The sequence below is a fragment of the Otolemur garnettii genome, unplaced genomic scaffold (assembly GCF_000181295.1).
Source record: "Otolemur garnettii isolate 467f Iridium unplaced genomic scaffold, OtoGar3 scaffold00161, whole genome shotgun sequence".
In the NCBI taxonomy this organism is placed as follows: Eukaryota; Metazoa; Chordata; class Mammalia; order Primates; family Galagidae; genus Otolemur; species Otolemur garnettii.
The window spans coordinates 3,821,999-3,840,413 of NW_003852556.1; the positions used below are offsets into that span (position 1 = coordinate 3,821,999).

The 18,415-nt window shown below is 41.7% G+C and overlaps 1 protein-coding gene across 1 annotated transcript in view; it reads right to left on the bottom strand.

The window, feature by feature from the left end:
• The window catches only part of MYO16 (myosin XVI), a 407,489-nt gene that overhangs the window by 80,344 nt on the left and 308,730 nt on the right, over positions 1-18,415 (bottom strand). The window contains exon 25 of the mRNA XM_003800011.3: positions 2,219-2,315. Within this exon, the coding sequence (XP_003800059.2) occupies positions 2,219-2,315 (97 nt within the window). The remainder of the gene's footprint in view (positions 1-2,218; positions 2,316-18,415) is intronic.

Sequence of the window (18,415 nt, forward strand, 5' to 3'; positions counted from 1 at the left end):
AGCTCACAGCAACCTCCAACTTTTGGGCTTAGGCGATTCTCTTGCCTCAGCCTCCCGACAAGTAGCTGGGACCACAGTCGCCCATCCCAACACCTGGCCATTTTTTGTTGCAGTTTGGCTGGGCCGGGTTTGAACCTGCCACCCTTGGTATATAGGGCTGGTGCCCTACCCAGTGAGCCACAGGTGCTGCCTTTGATGCCATTTTTTTAGAACATTCTTAATTTTTATCTTTAGAAAAGTGAATAGATAATTAGATAATTGTTCATTTTTTTAATGTTCCAGGTCAGTGGGTTCTAGCACCTTAATCTTTGTTGAATAGAATGGAAGTTTCTATTGGGCATCCCTGATAGATGATAGTGTGCACATTCTTCTAATTATATTTAAGGAAAACTTCTGGGAGAATTGTGACATCCTGCTCTATCTGCATACAGCATCATATTAAATGAGACTCTTCCTGCCCCTGTTTCAGCTGAGGATTCAGTAGGGGCCAGGTGGTGCCGGGACTCTAGATCTCTAATCAGCCTAAGTTCGGGTGACACCTCTTAGGTGTGGCTGTCTACACAAACAGAAATTGGGCAGGGGGAGGTCCAGAGCAGACTGTGGCCCAGCCTCTCCTCTGCTCTGCAAAGGATGACTCTAAGGAGGCCAGATTATCATCATCCCCCAGAGAGAAGCAGGTCATTTCTCAGGAGGTGGGACCACGCCCCCAGGCTCCCCAGACCCCTGCCTGGTGAAAGGGGCTCCAGGAGACCACCCAGGGAGCTTGACATGTGATTCTTAAAGTCTGGTGGCCACTGTGGACTGAGAGTCCCCTGAGTGGGATGCAAACTCTGCTGGCCTCTGCCATGCCCAGGAAGTGGCTCCAGTGTGTGTTTCTTGGGCATCAGATGTGGTTTTCAAAAACATGATGTCTACCAAGAGAACAGCAGCCCAGGCAGAGGATAGGCAGGTTTCCTGGGCTGGGGTTACAAGGACTGGCCAAATGGGAATCCTGGCAGCTAGAGAAGGGAGTCTCTGACGTGTTCCAGAGTAGGTGAGTGCCTTTACCTCTCCCACCCAGAGGAGAGCCCAGGAAAATCCCACTGGTGCTACCAAAGGCTTGTGCCCGCCCTCAACTTCTGCTTCTCCTTGCAAAACCCAGAGGGTGCAGAGCCGCCTGTGTGTGGGAGGGTCAGCACCTCACCTGCTTCCCCCTGGAGGGTCCCCACGGAGCAGACCTGCCTCAGAAAGAGGTTCTGAATTCTGCTCATTACTTGAACTGAACGTGCTAAGTTCTGAATCTAGACTGTTGGGGAACTAGTACATCACAGGACTTTTTATTAGCGGAAAATGAAGGGACCCAAGGAGACTTGAGAACCATGGTCATTAATGAGCTCCACCAAAGGTAGCACGTAGATTAATTTCTCCCTCCTTTACCTTTTCCAGGAAACTGTGATCATAGGTATCACAGTTAAACGAGTAAGCAAATTAACAGTTAAAAATCTATTAAGCATATACATTTCATGTTAAACATGTTTCTGCTTTTATAAATATACCCATTTAAATAGTCACTTGAATTTTGATAGGAAAATAGAAATTCTAAATGGAATCTCTCCCAAAGTTAAAGTGAAATCGATGCCATGAGCCATCAAAGACAGGACATCCAGTGTTATCAGCACATAAAGGAGACAGAAAGTCAGGGATCTGTCCAAGGCATTCAGAGAATCACAGAAAATATCATTTGGCTGACTGGGTTGTTGATTTCTCCAAACGTGGACAGAGCAGTGGCACCTCTGACACAGCAAAGGCAGAGCTGGACCCAAGAACAAGTTCCTCCCGCTGCAGATGAAAAGGAGGAACAGGCTCACTGCCCTGTGCTTCTGGGGACCGTCAGCACGTCCGAATACTTGCAAGGCAAGAAATGCGTAAGGAATAAGATACGTATATTCCTTCCTTCAAATTGTGCTTTAGGTGGAAATTCAATAAAAACTTCACATGGAATAACTACCAAAGTCAGTATGAGCTCCGTCTACACATGCTGACTTAGAGACGGGTGCACAGCGACTGAACCCCACGGTTCCCGAACACCCCAAAACTCTCTGATGGAACGCAGCATCGGGAATAGATGGAGCAGTTCACTGTGATGCTGATCTCACTGGTGTCTAAACTTGGGGTGCACTAAATAATTTCGTACTTCATAACTCAAAGAAGTTCAGAAATGTCTGTGTATAACTGTTACCTTTTTGGCAGGTTATAATTTTTCTCAGCAACTGTAGACACAAATCATTGAGCTGGTCAGCATGCCAGTATTTTAGAAACACTTTTCGGACTCCCATCTAAAATGCAAACAGCAGAGAAAACATTTAACAGTGTGAAGATGCCAAAGGATGATGGAAAAATAATCAGACCACAGATTTTCCAGCAGAGGATTGGAAGGAATAGACCAACACAATTAATTACGTCTCCCTGATTTTTTTTAACACTATTACATTTAGTCAAAACTCCATACATTTTGTTCTAATAAGTATATCTGCTGTGTGTACATATTGTCACTAAAATGTTTACAGATGCCTACACATTACTGATGTGGTGGCCACACCAAGCATTGGCCTTGACTCTTTATCAATCAGAAGATAAAACCATCCTCATGAATGAATTCTCACTTTCCACAGCTAGACCTTTCTCTTTTTCTTGTGATCCTTTTCTCCCCACCACTCAAGGCAGGAGGATGGAGTCTACATAAAGGAAAACACACACACAGAGCAACCAAAACAGAGCACAGGGCCGACACATGCCACTGTTCAATTATTTTTTCACTATACCATGTATTATAAGCTGAATATTTCCACACAACTGCAATTATAGAACTTCAGCACGAAAGTTGAACGAAAAAAGAAGGCTCCAGAAAGCCATGTCTGAGAATAATCTTGTAGATATTTGCACAGTCGTTACCCAATGAACATACTTCTCCAGAATTTTTAAAAAGAAATTCCAGCATGACACCAAACCTGTGTCTACGGGAAGCCCCATTGCAGGAAGCTTGCCCATCACACTGCTACTGCTGAGACAGCTGCCAGAGAACGTTCCTAAAAGCACATAACAATAAGCCACACTGATACACTTTCAAAATAGTTTTCTTGCACGTTGTGCTTATTTTCAAAGAATTCACAGAGCTGTGGTAGGTGTGAGGAATACCCCTCGCAGAGTGAGGGCTCTGGAGTCTCTCGGGGAAGCAGACAGAATCATTGCAGAGGAGCCTGGCACATGGAGGTGAAATTCTAGTGGAGGGAAGCGACTGCTCGTGTTGAGTTCATGATCACACTCTTAGTGTCTGAGATAAACACCATTAAGGTGAGGAGGAGACAGACGCGTGCTCCTAGGCATCCTCCGGGGACGTTAAAATGCCACTCTACAACCTGTGTCGTATATCACAGTGACGCCAGACGCTGGTGTGTGTGCACACACCATTAGGTACCAGAAAGGTTTATAGGTCAGGCTCTATTCAGAGTTGTTTTATGAGCCTTTTCATATGAAAACTGAATTTATTCCAAACATACTTCTCTCCCCCTTTTCACCTAACCCTTTGCTTTCACGATCTGTTGTCTTAATGAAACACACGGTTTTGCTACAGACTGTGGCCCGGCTCTTGTGTTATGCCAATCAGGCTAATTAGTTAGATCCCTGGAGAAAGCTCTCACTACTGGTGTAGTTCAGAGACCTCTGGTTGACTAGATGTTCTTCTCCATCTAATTTTCTTTTACTTGGTTGAAATTACAGATAGTCACATGGGCAGCTGGTTACTGGGAGTTGTTACCTTTTTTCATTGTTTTGCCATTCTCTCTTCCTAGTTATTTTCCATAATTCATAGTCTTTTTATCCCCCTTCCCAACTGCTGACTTATTTTGGCAGCCGACGGGAAGAACAGTTGGTCCTGTCTGTGAGCTCTGCAGAACAAATCTGTGAGACAGGCACCAGGAAGGAGGGAGCGTGTCACCTCTCTGCTCATCACTGTGGGTGTGACTCACTGTGGGAAACTAAATTCCAAAAGCAAAATTCACACAGACCTGGGTTCTCAAACAAAACTCCAAAAGAATCATGGCAGAAATACTCCACAATGGGAGGAATTGATAATGATCAAAGGTAAATTAATATATGGAAGGGTAACAGCATGGCCGGAAGACCTGCGGGATGGAAACAGAGCAGGATTCCAGCTTCGATCCTGTAAGTTGGTGGAGACTGGGGGTGGGGAGAGTGTTGGATGGGATGCCCACCATCGCTTACCAGGACACTTCTGACAGCCATTTAAAACACCAAAGTAGGTTTATCCCGAGCATTGTGCTAGATGTGGGGGCACACAAAAGCAGTCCCTGTTCTTAAGGAACCATAATTTACTGGGCAAGGTCAGCAGTGAGCAAATTCTGGCAACCGTATATGCTCAGAGTGATGAGAGGGCCATGTCCAAGGAGCACAGCACGCCAGAGGAGAGAGTGAGCCCGACCCGGTCTGTGGTTGGGCGGGATTCATGGAGCAGTGTGTGTTCTAAGCCATTTGGCCATGTAGGGTAAGCAGGATTTTTCCTGGGCATCTTGGAAAGGTGGGAGAAGATGGATGTAAGACAGAGAAACTCTCCTGTGAAAAGCAGGAGCTGGAGACTGACAAACCATCTGAGGGTGCAGCTGTGGATACAGTGAGGAGGGGGGAGGCTCCCGTGTAACCTGTGGTCACAGTATTGGAGGGTATTCTAGGAAAAACATAAGACATTTTCTTTGTGAGGAGATTTAAAGAGGAACAGATCCAAATTTTATAAAAACTAATTCTAAAATGTTTTTTAATTTTGTAAAGATCCTTCTGAAGTTTCTGGAGATGGACTGGTGGGCCGAGTTTTCAGAGGCGGCTGGCGAGGTGAGGCAAGACAGTGCCTCAGCAAGTCAGGCTGGGGAGGCTGGGACGGTGGAGTGGCTGCTCAGCCTCACGAGGACCCACCTCCCCTCCACGGGCAGGTGTCTGAGGGCTGCTTCTCCGTGTCCAGCAGGGTTTACACTTTCCATCTGCTCTCCCAGGACCCCCTACGAGCAATTCTCTAGTTCTGTTATTCCAGTGCATTGTACATTTGTCATCGTACACGCTATGGTCTCCTGAAGAGCTTGCACACAATATTCTTGAAATACACAAGTAGTACGGATGTGGGCAGGAAGGATTCAGATTAAAAAGGAAAAAAGAAGATAAAGAATTGTGAAATCCTTGGAAAACATGAGTCATAGAGACAGATGATCTCTTCTGAAAATAAGATGTGATGGTAAATGAAAACTTAAGTCAGACCCTGACGTCAATCAGCAATCCCGAAATATACCATGGAAGGCAGGGGGTGATGGAGCAAGTTGTGGAAGGATGAAAAGGAAAAGTGGGGTGAAGCCATCCACGGCCCAAGAGCCAAGTCTGGGGAGCAGGACTCAGCTGGCCTCCCACCCCGAGGCAAAGGAAGTGAGACAAGGAAAGCCTTGGGACAAAGAATTTTCAGAAAATAGCTGAGGTTTGGTTAAGATATGGAGGTTAAATTAGAGAGAAGTAAATGGAGAAGATGAAGTGTATTTTTCTCAGGATACACCAGAGATTTCAGAGCACCTGGATGGATGGTTGAGAAGTGGATGGAGGTCTTCCCAGGCCACACCTGCTGGCTGCCTCAGATGTGGGCTTCTTGCTGGGAGCCCGGGCTTGGGAACCAGCAGGGAAGGTGCTAAGCGGGGACATGGAGCATAGGGTACATTAAATGTGCGCTGGGCGGACACCTGCCATGGTAGGAGTCAGAGAGCGGGACTGTCCCCAGGCTCCTTGACCCAGATGTTTGGTGTGGCTGTGCCTGTGAAAATCTGCCTGCCGAGGAACAGCTTCTGGGCTCTGGATTCAGGGGAGGAGGATGAAGGCCACAATCACATACAGGCTCCCACACGCCGGGGCTGAGGCCTTTGTGAAAATGGGGGCCGTGGCGCTGTTGTTACATTCAGGTGATTTGAAAAGAAGTCATCATTTAACTACCTGGGCACACTTTATGGTATCCAAGGGACCATCTTATTCTCTATCAGTTTGTACTATATAATTTATGTGCAGATTGGCCATATTTGGAGAGGCTCATTGGAAGTTTGAGCATTTGATTGACTTTGCTCGGTTTTAGAGAACAGTGTTTGCAGAAAATGTTTCCTCTCTCTCAGAGGAAGGAGATGAGCCCGTCAGTCACGTGGTGGAAACCGTTCTGACTTCCGTCTGTTCCACCCTCTGCCGCCACTGAACGAGAACATTCACCAGGAGCCTTCCTTTCCCAGGAAAACTTGGACAACATCACATGACTCCTACCTTTCCAGGGACTTCCAGTGGCTTTTAATGACATGGACTGGAAGCCAATTATTAGCTGTTTTCGATTTTTTTTTTTGAAGAAACGAATCTTACTGTATAATCAGTGTATTTGTGTGCTGTGTCAAATCCAATAAATTAAGAGTCACCTGAATCAGACCAAATGATGGACAGACCTACAGACAATGTCAGTCACCTACATTCTTGATTTTGGAAGCATTATTACATCAAAGGATGTTTCTCAGAGAACAAGAGAGGTAAAAATGTTCCCCACGCGAGCCTCTCCCTCCCTGCAGAGTGTGCTTCTCTGAGATTTGGGTGTTAATGTCATTCTGACTCCTGCAAAGTAAACCATCTGTGGATTACAGTCATGGCTATTTTTATTAGAAAACCATTAGTTTTTCTTTTTAAGTGACAGATTTTAAAAGATTAAACAAAATTGCCATTGATGACTTCCAAAGCTCTAATCACTGCTGTAGTTTTTAGGGATTTTTTTTTCCTTTGGGAGGTGTAGGCTGTGGGCTTCAGACAGACGCTGGGACAGTGGTTGTGAGAGAGTGTGGGTGGAGCTGTGTGGAGAGACTCGAGGGAACTGTGAGAACTTCTTTTTCTTTTAAGACAATTTTTTAGGCATGCTGTGTGCTTCTGGCAGCACTTATGAAATAGCTTTTACACATAAAAAGTTGAGTTGTTATCCTTCAATATTTTCTATGATGTACATTTCTCCCTGTATTAATGCAATTGAGAAGAATGACCCGTGTTGAACTCATCTTACATATTGGTAGTAGAGAAAAATAGTGCCAGCCCTCATTTGGTTATAACCATGAATTCTTGTAGATTTGAGGAAGACACATGTATTATCTGCATTTCATGTGTGAGTTAATTAAGTTCATTCAATTACTGCCACTAAAAAATGTAATGAGTCATTGTTTCCCACGAGGTAACTGAAGGAGAAGGCTCAGGTCACAGGGCTCTTCTTTGGCAAAGGAGGACATGTCCATTAAAGCACAAGAAGCTCTTTAGTTGCTAGTGGGTGGTAGAAAAATGGCTAAAACTTATTTTAAACAATACTACAATTTCCCCCAAGGAAATGTACACTCAGGATACTGACAGCAGGCTGGACTGGTAGGGTTTGCCACCTACAGAGGGGAGCAAAAAAGAGGGTGCCCGTCCCCATGCTGCTGAGAAGTCATCCAGGCCACCTGTTCATCTTACAAGACAAGAAGACGCATTTTAGAAAATGATGCCATCCGCGTGTCCCTGCACAGAGTCAGTGCCAGGGAGAAGACGAGTCAAGCTTCCCAGGCTCCAGACCACAGCTAACAGGTGCCCCTGACGGAGGTAACCCGCATCACACTGAACATATGTATTAACCACCTGGGGATCCCCCCGAACTGCCAGTCTGATTCAATAGGCCAGGGGGGCTCACATATCTGTGTTTCTGTCACTCTCCTTGGTGGTACCAGGGATGATCTGTGAAGCACCCCGTAAAGGGATAGGTTCTGTGTCACTCTTCCTGAGTGGTCACGTTGCAGGCACCTTACCCTCCACAGCCCCTCTGATCCTGTGTTGCCCACCTCGGGGAACATGACCAGCAGGGTGTTCCCTGAGCCCCCCACCCCAGTGTATGTGCATATAAATACATCTCAGCCATGCGGCTCTCCATCCACCCCTGCCCACTATGTTTGTGTGGACTATTTGAGCGTCATCAACTTATCTCCCAAGCCAGAACCCAAGAATCGTTTAATTTTGTTTAGCCTTCTCCTTTGAGCTTCATTGAGTCAGATATTTTATTGATATCTCTAGAATCCATTCTCTGTTTGTTTTTCTGAATAACTCTCATTGCTCCATAAATTATCATGGGGCCACAGGGATCCATTGTTTAAAACTCTCTACAGAGTGATCTTTCCAAACACCCACCTCATTCTGTTACTTTCTTGCCTCTGAAATGTTTGCTGCACTATGTGGCATGGCCCTTTGGTATCTCTCTTTCTCTTTAATCTCAGGTTTTCCTGGCAGTGTATCACTGCTGACCACAGGAGTGACCAGCAGGTCCCTGGAGCTGACTCAACACCTTCCAGCTCATCTATTACTAAACCATCCACATAGCTTGCGGGTCCAAAATGGGAACTTGCTTATCTCCTGTGGCTAAAAGTACATGATTTCTTTTTATCATCAACTTCTGTGAAATCGTCTCCTGGGCAAGCTTCTGTTTGTCCTTTCAAACTCACTGGCTCACAAACCCTCAGTTCAGTGTGTTCCTTGTGTCACCTTCTCTGTTTCTCTACATCGCACCGAACTCCTGGTTCTGTTGTCATTTAGATACATGTCTGTATTATTCCACTTAACTGTGAGTTACTTATGGCTAGAATGATGTTGACAACCTATAAAGGTCATAATTCACACAGATGAAGGTGAAAGCTATGAGAGTAAATGGATTGCTAAATGGGGAAAGCAGAATTAAAAAATAGATTTTAATAGACACTAGTTTTAATACAAGCTCAGGTATTCAAAAAATGCATTCATCTAAAATAATTAAATCCTAAACATTTAAAATGTGATTGAACAATTTGATGTATTCATTGTATAAGAATGCAACCAGTGTGACTAAAGAAACAAAGTGGGTAGAGCTCTGCTCCCAGTGCCCCCAGCTCTGTTGCAGAGTCACTGCAGACGGGAAGCTGGGCCTCAGCTCACGCTGTTCTCCACCTGTTTCCATACTCACCTCATCCCTCGGAAACTTCAGTGATTCCATGTTGCCCACAAGCTGAAATGCTTACTTTTGGGTTTAACATTCAAAGCCTTCTGCAAAATAATCTCTATCAATCTCTGAAGAGATAAGCCTTCTTACCCCTCCAGAAGGGAGGCTATTTGCCCTAAACACCCCCACACACAATCTCCCAGGGCAGAAAACCAATAGGAGCTCTGGTTCCCTGCTCTCCTGCTGCCAGAGGCCCGCAGTATCCTTGTGCACGATTCTCACTGAGGACATTACTGTTTGTCAATGGTGGGTCACACGATAGCCTTCTATTTCTATGTATATAAAATCACTGGAACATTTTATTAACATAGATTATATTTAAATGAGAAGTGTTTGTTGTGAATGCTAGCTTCTTTGCTGCAGGGAAAATGCTTTATTTTCATTATCAGTGATAAAAATCTTTAAAATGTTTAATTTGCCTTGCTCTAAAAACTGTAGCACTATTCTAGCAAATACGTCCAGCTTAAAGACAGGATATGCCATGTCATAGTTGCATTGAGAGTAAGAGGGATTTTATCTACAAATGCAATCACTCTAACCTAATTCTTTGTACCCTCAATGAATCCCAAACAACGACAAAAAAGGAAAAAAAAAACAATGTAGTTTTCTTCTTTCACTATAATATTAACATTCCAGAAAAATGCCCTGATATCTGTTCAAGTGCCCAGCGATGGAAATCTGTTCCCATGTTTTAAAACCTAGCTTCACTATGATGTTGGGAACCCACACCGTCTCTGTTTCACATTTTCTGAAGTCTACAGAGTTCTCCCATCAGACTTGTTTTTCTTCCTGCTGGTCTGAGAATGTCACTGTGTTCCTTTAAAACATTGTTTCTATTTTTACCAGGCAAATCTGTTCCTGTGCCTCCCAGGTCATCTCTCAAAGGAGAAGCACACCCCAGACTCCACCTCACCCTGTCCCTGTCCCCTTCTCTCACACCACCAGGGGCGTCAGGCTTTCTTGGCTTTCCTTGTCTTGCCTTTATTCACGCGTCTTCCCACCGTCTGTCGCTCTGTGCATAAACCCTTCACTGTCCCTTCCCTCCTTCATCTGCTCAGACCTCAGATGTGTGCCCCGGCCCTCCTTGCCCCAGCTCTGCACTCCAGGGGTGTGAGTAGAGAATGGTCTACCTTTTGGAGGAGCTCTGTAGAGCAGCCGTTTGACCGGCACGCGTCCTCTGGGTGAATTCACATGCTTCCGCCATTTGATTCTGGGATTCATTAAATTTCCTAGGATGACCACTACTTTTGTGTGTGTGGATAGTTTACCAGTGACATCTCATTGTGTTACATTTTCATGGCTGCTTTGAAAAGCTATGAAATAGAAATAGTCTAATGTTCAGCCTGGCTCCCAATGCCTGAATGTACATTTCAACATCCTCCGCGGATAAATTTATCCTAAAATACAAGTTCTCTTTGTTATAAATAGACTATTCTTGAAGTTTAATTTCAACACAGAAGAGATAATTGCAGCCATACACAGCTAATAGGACACTGTATCTTCCTCCTTTGAAGAAGGTGGTTTGGCTTGAATTACATATAATTACAGTGTAAGAAAAATTAATTATTCGTACCTAGAGTGGTGTGACCCACACAACAGTCAATGAGGAATAAAAATGACTATTTGGAGCTTACCAGTGAATTACTTACTGTGTGATCCTATATATTATTTCATTATGAAAATCATATCAACATGGCCAAGAGTGCTTAGAAAAATCACTTCTCCTAAAGAGACACATTGTGAAAAATAAACGAAAGCCACACCAAAGCAAGGCTGATAGCTTCAAACTCACAGAGAAAAGAGACTACACCAGATAAGTTAGTGCGTTCATTAAAAGAGCATGCTTCATCTCTCTTTTTAACAAAATGGCCTAAATAATGACAGTCCTTCCCTGCTCCGTGGACTGTGTCAGGATAAATGATGAGCCGCTCACACAGGTGCCCACAGCCCTGTACGCCCTGGGGCAGGAATCACGCTCACCTGGGAGCCCTCCTTCCCAAAGACACCTCCAAGAAGGTCAAAGTACCAGCATTTACGGATTTTGTTGTTTGCTTTTATCCTAAAAATGTGAATATCCATTGCCCTTTATCTTTGGCCTCTGATCTTCTGCTGTTTGTCCTTAAGAATATTCTTAGATATTCAAATATACTTATAGGGCTTTTCTATTTTTCCAAATATTTGTCATGTGGAGCATTCGTGTTTGCTTTGAGACTCACATCCAATTTTGTGAGCTACCTTCTGCTATCAGCCCCTTAGTGCTGGGCCCTTCTCACCCTCTGGGCTCCACACATATTCCATGCAGCAGATTCTTACTTGTTAAGAAGAGCTGGAACATATTCCTGACTTACATTAATATTTGGATAGTTAGAGAGGCAGAAAAAAAAAGAGAGAGAGAAAAAGCAGAACGTTCACTAACAGAATTATGGGACTTTATGTAGCATTCAAACATTAGTTATAGGTATCCCAAAAGGGGAAAGAACACCCCAGAGGAATGGATGCCATACTAGAGAATATTATAAATGAAATTTTCCCAAATATCACCAAAGATTCGGACACACTCCTTTCAGAGGGATACCAGACACCAGGTCGCCTCAACTCAAATAGAGCTTCTCCAAGACACATTGTGATAAACCTAACCAAAGTCAAAATAAAAGAAAAAATTCTGCAAGCTGCCAGAAGTAAGCACTAATTGATCTACATGGGCAAATCCATCAGAGGGACTGCAGACTTCTCAGACGAAACTTTTCAAGCCAGAAGACAATGGTCATCTACCTTTAATCTACTCAAAACAAGGGTCCTCAAACTTTTTAAATAGGGTGCCAGTTCACTGTCCCTCAGACTGTTGGAGGGCTGGATTGCAGCCCCCAGGACAAGTTGACTGCTAAGCAGGACAGGCAGCAGTGGCAAAAACACCCAGAGGGCCAGATAAATGTCCTAGGAGGGCCATATGTGGCTTGCGGGCCGTAGTTTGAGGACGCCTAAAACAAAACAATTTATATCCCAGAATTCTATATCCTGCAGAGCTAAGCTTTAAATTTGATGGAGAAATCAAATCTTTTACTAATCTGTAAATCTTGAGGAAGTTTGCCACAAGACCAGCTCATAGGAAATACTTCAATTTGTTCTACACACTGACCATCACAATGGACCACCAGCAAAGGAAGCACCCAGAAACTAAAGAAAAACACCTAGCTTCCTCAGTGATGGAAAAGATAAAACTTAGCAATGGACTTCCACAAAATAAGATGACTAGAACTCTACCACACTTATCAATTATCTAAATAAATATTAATGGCTTGATTTCTCCACTCAAGAGGCATAGGTTGGCTGATTGGATTAAAAAACACAAGCCATCCATTTGCTGTCTACAGGAAACACACCTAGCCTCAAAGGACAAATTAAAGCTCAGATTTAAGGGATGGAAGACAATTTTTTCAGGCAAACAGAATTCAGAAGAGAAGAGGGGTTGCAATCTCATTTTAAGGTACAAGTAGATTTAAAGCAACTAAAATCAAAAAAGACAAAGATGGACACTTCATATTAGTCAAGGGAAAAATACAACAAGAAGACATTTCAATTCTAAATATTTATGCACCCAACTTAAATGCTCCCAAGTTCCTGAAACAGACCTTAATTAGTCTGAGCAATATGATATCCCATAACACCATAATAGTAGGGGATTTTAACACTCCTCTTACAGAAATGGACAGATCCTCTAAACAGAAACTAAACAAAGATACAAGGGACCTAAATGAGACCCTAGAACAACTATGCTTGATAGATGTATATAGAACATTCCATCCCAAAGCTAAAGAATATATGTTCTTCTCATCAGTCCATGGAAAATTCTCCAAAATTGATCACATCCTAGGACACAAAACAAACCTCAATAGAATCAAAAGAATTGAAAATTTACCTTGAATCTTCTCAGACCACAAGGCACTAAAGGTGGAACTCAACTCCAACAAAAATGTTCAACCCCACCCAAAGACATGGAAACTAAACAACATTATGCTGAATGACAGTTGGGTGCAGGAAGAGATAAAAGGAAATCATTAACTTCCTTGAGCACAACAATGAAGACACAGCTACCAAAACCTGTGGGATACAGCAAAAGCAGTTCTGAGAGGAAAATTTAGATATCTACATTAGAAAAACAAAAAGAGAGGGCATCAACAAACTCACAAACTATCTTATGGAACTAGGAAAAGGACAATCTAAGCCTAAACCCAGCAGAAGAAAGGAAATATCTAAAATTAAATCAGAGATTAATGAAATTAAAAACAAAATAATCATTCAGAAAATTAATGAAACAAAGAATTGGTTTTTTTTTTTTTTTTAAATAGATGAACATTTGGCTGTACTAACCAGGAATAGAAAAGTAAAATTTCTAGTAACTTCAATCAGAAATGATAAACGGGAAATAGCAACAGATGCCAGAGAGATATAAGAGATTATCTCTGAATACTACCAGAAACTCTATGCCCAGAAATTTGACAATGTGAAGGAAATGGATCAATGTTCAGAATCACACCCTCTCCCTAGACTTAGCCAGGAAGAAATAGAGCTCCTGAACAGACCAATTTCAAGCACTTAGATCAAAGAAACAATAAAAAATCTCTCAGTGAAAAAATGCCCTGGTCCAAATGGCTTCACTCCAGAATTCTATTAAACCTTCAAAGAAGGGCTTATTCCTATACTACAGAAACTATTCAAAAAAATTGAGGAGGAAAGAATCTTCTCCAACACGTTCTATGAAGCAAATATCACCCTGATACCAAAACCAGGAAAAGACCCAACTAAAAAGGAGAACTTCAGACCAATTTCACTAATGAATATAGATGAAAAAATTCTCAACAAAATCCTAGCCAATAGATTATAGCTTCTCATCAAAAAAATCATACATCATGATCAAGTAGGTTTCACCCTAGGGATGCAAGGCTGGTTGAACATATGCAAGTCCATAAACGTTATTCACCATATCAACAGAGGCAAAAACAAAGCCCATATGATCCTCTCAATAGATGCAGAAAAAGCATTTGATATAATTCAGCATCCTTTTCTAATTAGAACACTGAAGAGTACATGCATAGGTGGCACATTTCTTTTCTTTTTTTTGTTATTTATTTTAACTTTTTAATATGGAAATTTTATAACCTTATAAAGGTAGAGAGAATGATATAATGAATTCCCGTGTTCTCATCACCCAGCTTCAAAAATCATCAACCGATGACCAATCTTGTTTACTTTGTCCCCCATCCCCCCCATTGTTTTGAAGCTAATCCAGACATAGCACCTTTACTTTAGTATATAGCTCCAGAACATAGAACTTTATTTTAATATAATCAAAATACCATTACCACAACTATAAATAACCACATAACTAAATAAGTAATACAGAATAAATAATTCCTTATTCTCAACATTCAAACTACTTAAATATCTTAGATTATCTCATACACACACACACACACACACGTGTATCTTTAACAGTTAGTTTGTTCAAACTGTGATCCAAATAAGAACTGTGGACTTCATTTTGCTTGTAAGTATTATAAGTCCTTTTTAATCTATAGATAACTCCTCCTGCTATTTTTACTCTTGCAATTTATTAAAGAAACTAAATCTTCTGGTCTGAAAAATGTCCCCACGGTGATTAGCTGATTTCATTTCCATGCTATCATTCTGACATGTTCCTTTGTCCCCTGTATTTCTATAAACTGGGTGTTAGATCTCAAGTCTTATAAGACCTTATGATTGATCAGTGGGTTTGAATGTTGGTCAGCCTGATCTATCCATTATAAAGGTTCCCCTCAGCTTCACCTAACAGCTTACCAGCCACTAACAACCATGGGTCTAAATCCATTATTCACTAGGGGTTGCAATCTGGAAATGTTCCTTTCTTCTGTTTTTATTAGACAACATTCTAAAAAGATAACTTTTTCCTCAACTATTCAGGTGCTCTAAGGTAACCAATAAGAAAGGTTAGGAAAAAAAATGCCTAATTCATTTTTGACCAGTTTTCAAAATAATAAGTTTGTTCTTCAGCATCCTAGAGTGAGAACTACTAAATTGTTAACTCATGAATTTTATGTATTTTGACATATTTTGTATGTCAATTCACTAGTTCTTCTTTTTCTTCTTGAGACAGAGTCTCACTTTGTTGCCCCAGGCTAGAGTGCCATGTTGTCAGCCTAGCTCACAGCAACCTCAAACTCCTGGGCTCAAGTGATCCTCTTGCCTCAGCCTCCTGAACCTACTACAAAGACCGGCTAGTTTTTTATTTTTAACAGAGATAGGGGTCTCTTTCTTGCTTAGGCTAGTCTTGAATTTCTGAGCTTCAGGGGTCCTCAAACTTTTTAAATAGAGGGCCAGTTCACTGTCCCTCAGACCGTTGGAGGGCCAGACTGCAGGCCCCAGGAGAAGTCAGCTGCTAAGCAGGACAGGTAGCAGGGGCAAAAACACCTGGTGGGCTGGATAAATGTCCTCGGCAGGCCGTATATGGCCCGTGGGCCATAATTTGAGGACACCTGGCTTAAGCAATACACCTGCCTCAGCCTCCAAAAGTGCTAGGATCATAGGCGTGAGCCACTGCACCCAGCCTCAATTAGTCTCTTTAAAGCTCAAATTGTTGACACTGGGAGCCCCTTCAGTTTGGCTTCTGAGTCCTTTTCACAGGACACAGTGGTCTTTAACAGTCAGTCTCTTTGCTTCCTAGCACAACAAAATATTCTGGCCTATTTTGTACATTTTCTGCCCCAGACGTGAAGTCAGCCATTTTTCCCAAGGATTCTTAGTTGTTTTTTAGTGGAAAAATTAAATTTAGAGACCACATTCTGGATGTTACAGGTGCTTACTATCACCAAGCATTCATTGCTAACGTTGGTCATTATTTCTAGGTTGTTCAATGAATAGGCTTAGAAATTATTTTTATTTGTTTAAGAGAAAATATATCAGGAGTTCATACTAATATTTCCAATTCAAATTTAGGACTACAGGATTTTCACTTAATATCTTTGATTGTAAAATTGGTGTCCCTTTATTTATTTACTTATTTTTTATTTTTTAATTTTTATATATACATGTGTTTGTTAGGTTTCCACTTTTTGCCTTCACAAAATTAAAAAGGTTTAAAATTTAACACAATAACAATGTTTAAGATAAGGACTAGAAACAAAAACCCCGTAAAGAATGAATAAAGATATATACATTCAGAAAAGAAATCAGATGATTGTTGCAATAAAGTATTAAGCAATAATAATAATAATAATAATGCAAAGAAAGTAACATTCACATTGTCAAATAAGAGTATGTCTATTATAGAATGCTTTGACTCTGAGGTTCAGTATGGAGTCATCAATTAAGTGGCACATTTCTTAAACAGATGGAAGCCATCTATGACAAACCCACAGCTAATATTTTACTGAATGGAGTAAAACTGAAAGCCTTTTCACTTAGAACTGGAACCAGACAAGGTTGTCCTCTATCACCACTACTATTCAACGCAGTGCTGGAAGTTCTAGCCAAAATAATCAAGCAAGAGAAGGAGATAAGGGCATCCAAAGGGGAGCAGAGGAGGTCAAACTCTCCTTCTTTGCTGATGATATAATCTTATCCTTAGAGAACTCCAAAGACTCCACCACAAAACTCCTGGAAGTGATCAAAAAATACAGTAATGTCGCAGGATATAAAATCAATGTCCACAAATCAGTAGCTTTGTATATGCCAATAACAGTCAAGATGAGAATTTAATTAAGGACAGAATCTCCTTCACAATAGCTTAAAATACCTAGGAATGTACCAAACAAAAGAGATGAAGGACCTCTATAAAGAAAAGTATGAAACCCTAAGAAAAGAAATAACATAAGATATTAACAAATAGAAGAACATCCATGCTCATGGCTGGGAAGAATCAACATTGTTAAAATGTCTATACTTAAAGCAATCTACAAATTCATTGTCATCCCTATTAAAATAACAACATCATACTTTCAAGACTTGGAAAAAATAATTCTTTGTTTTGTATGGAACCAAAAAAACCCCCAAAAACCCTGTATAGCTAAGGCAGTTCTTAGTAATAAAAACAGAGCTGGAGGATCAGCCTACAAGACTTTAGGGTGTACTAGAAGGTCATAGCAATCAAAACAGAATGGTACTGGCACAAAATTAGAGACATAGACATTTGGAACTGAATAGAAAACCAGGAAATGAAACTAACATCTTACAGCCACCTAATCTTTGATAAACCAAACAAGAACGTACACTGGGGGAAAAAAATCACTATTCAATAAATGGTGCTGGGACAACTGGATATCCACATGTGAAAGACTGAAAGTGGACCTGCACCTTTCTCCACTCACAAAAATTGATTCAAGATGGATAAAAGACCTAAATTTAAGGCATGAAATGATAAAAATCCTCAAAGAAAGCATGAGAAAAACACTTGAAGATATCGGCCTGGGGAAAGACATGACAAAGAAGATTCCCATGGCAATTGCAAAATCAACAAAAATAAACAGTAAGCTTGATCACTAGGATCTACAGAGAACTCAAATTAATCCACATGAAAAAAGCCAACAATCCCTTATATCAATGGGCAAGAGAGATGAACAGAACCTTTTCTAAAGAAGACAGATGAATGGCTAACAAACATAAAAAAAAATGCTCATCACCCCTAATTATTAGAGAAATGCCAATCAAACCACCCTGAGATACCATCTAACCCCAGCGAGAATGGCCCACATCACAAAATCTCAAAACTGCAGATGCTGGGGTAGATGTGGAGAGAAGGGAACACTATTACACTGCCGGTGGGACTGCAAACTAATACAACCTTTCAGAAGGAAGTATGGAGAACCCTCAAAGAACTCAAGCTAGACCTCTCATTTGATCCTGCCCAATTCCATAATTGGGCATCTACCCAGAAGAAAAAAAATCCTTTTATCATAAAGACACTTGCACTAGACTATTTATTGCAGCCCAATTTTCGATTGCCAAAATGTGGAAACAGCCTCATGGCCACCAACCCAGGAATGGATTAACAAGCTGTGGTATATGTACACCATGGAATACTATTCAGCCATTAAAAAGGTGGAGACTTTACATCTTTTGTATGCACCTGGATGGAAATGGAACACATTGCTTTTAGTAAAGCATCACAAGAATGGAGAAGCATGAATCCTATGCATTCAATTCTGATATGAGGACAATTAATGACCCAGTACACGGTGGAGGGGGGGAAGGGGAGAGCAGAAAGAGGGAAGGAAGGAGGGGGGTGGGGGGTTACCGTGTGTGACACACATTTTGGGGGCAGAACACAATTATAAGAGG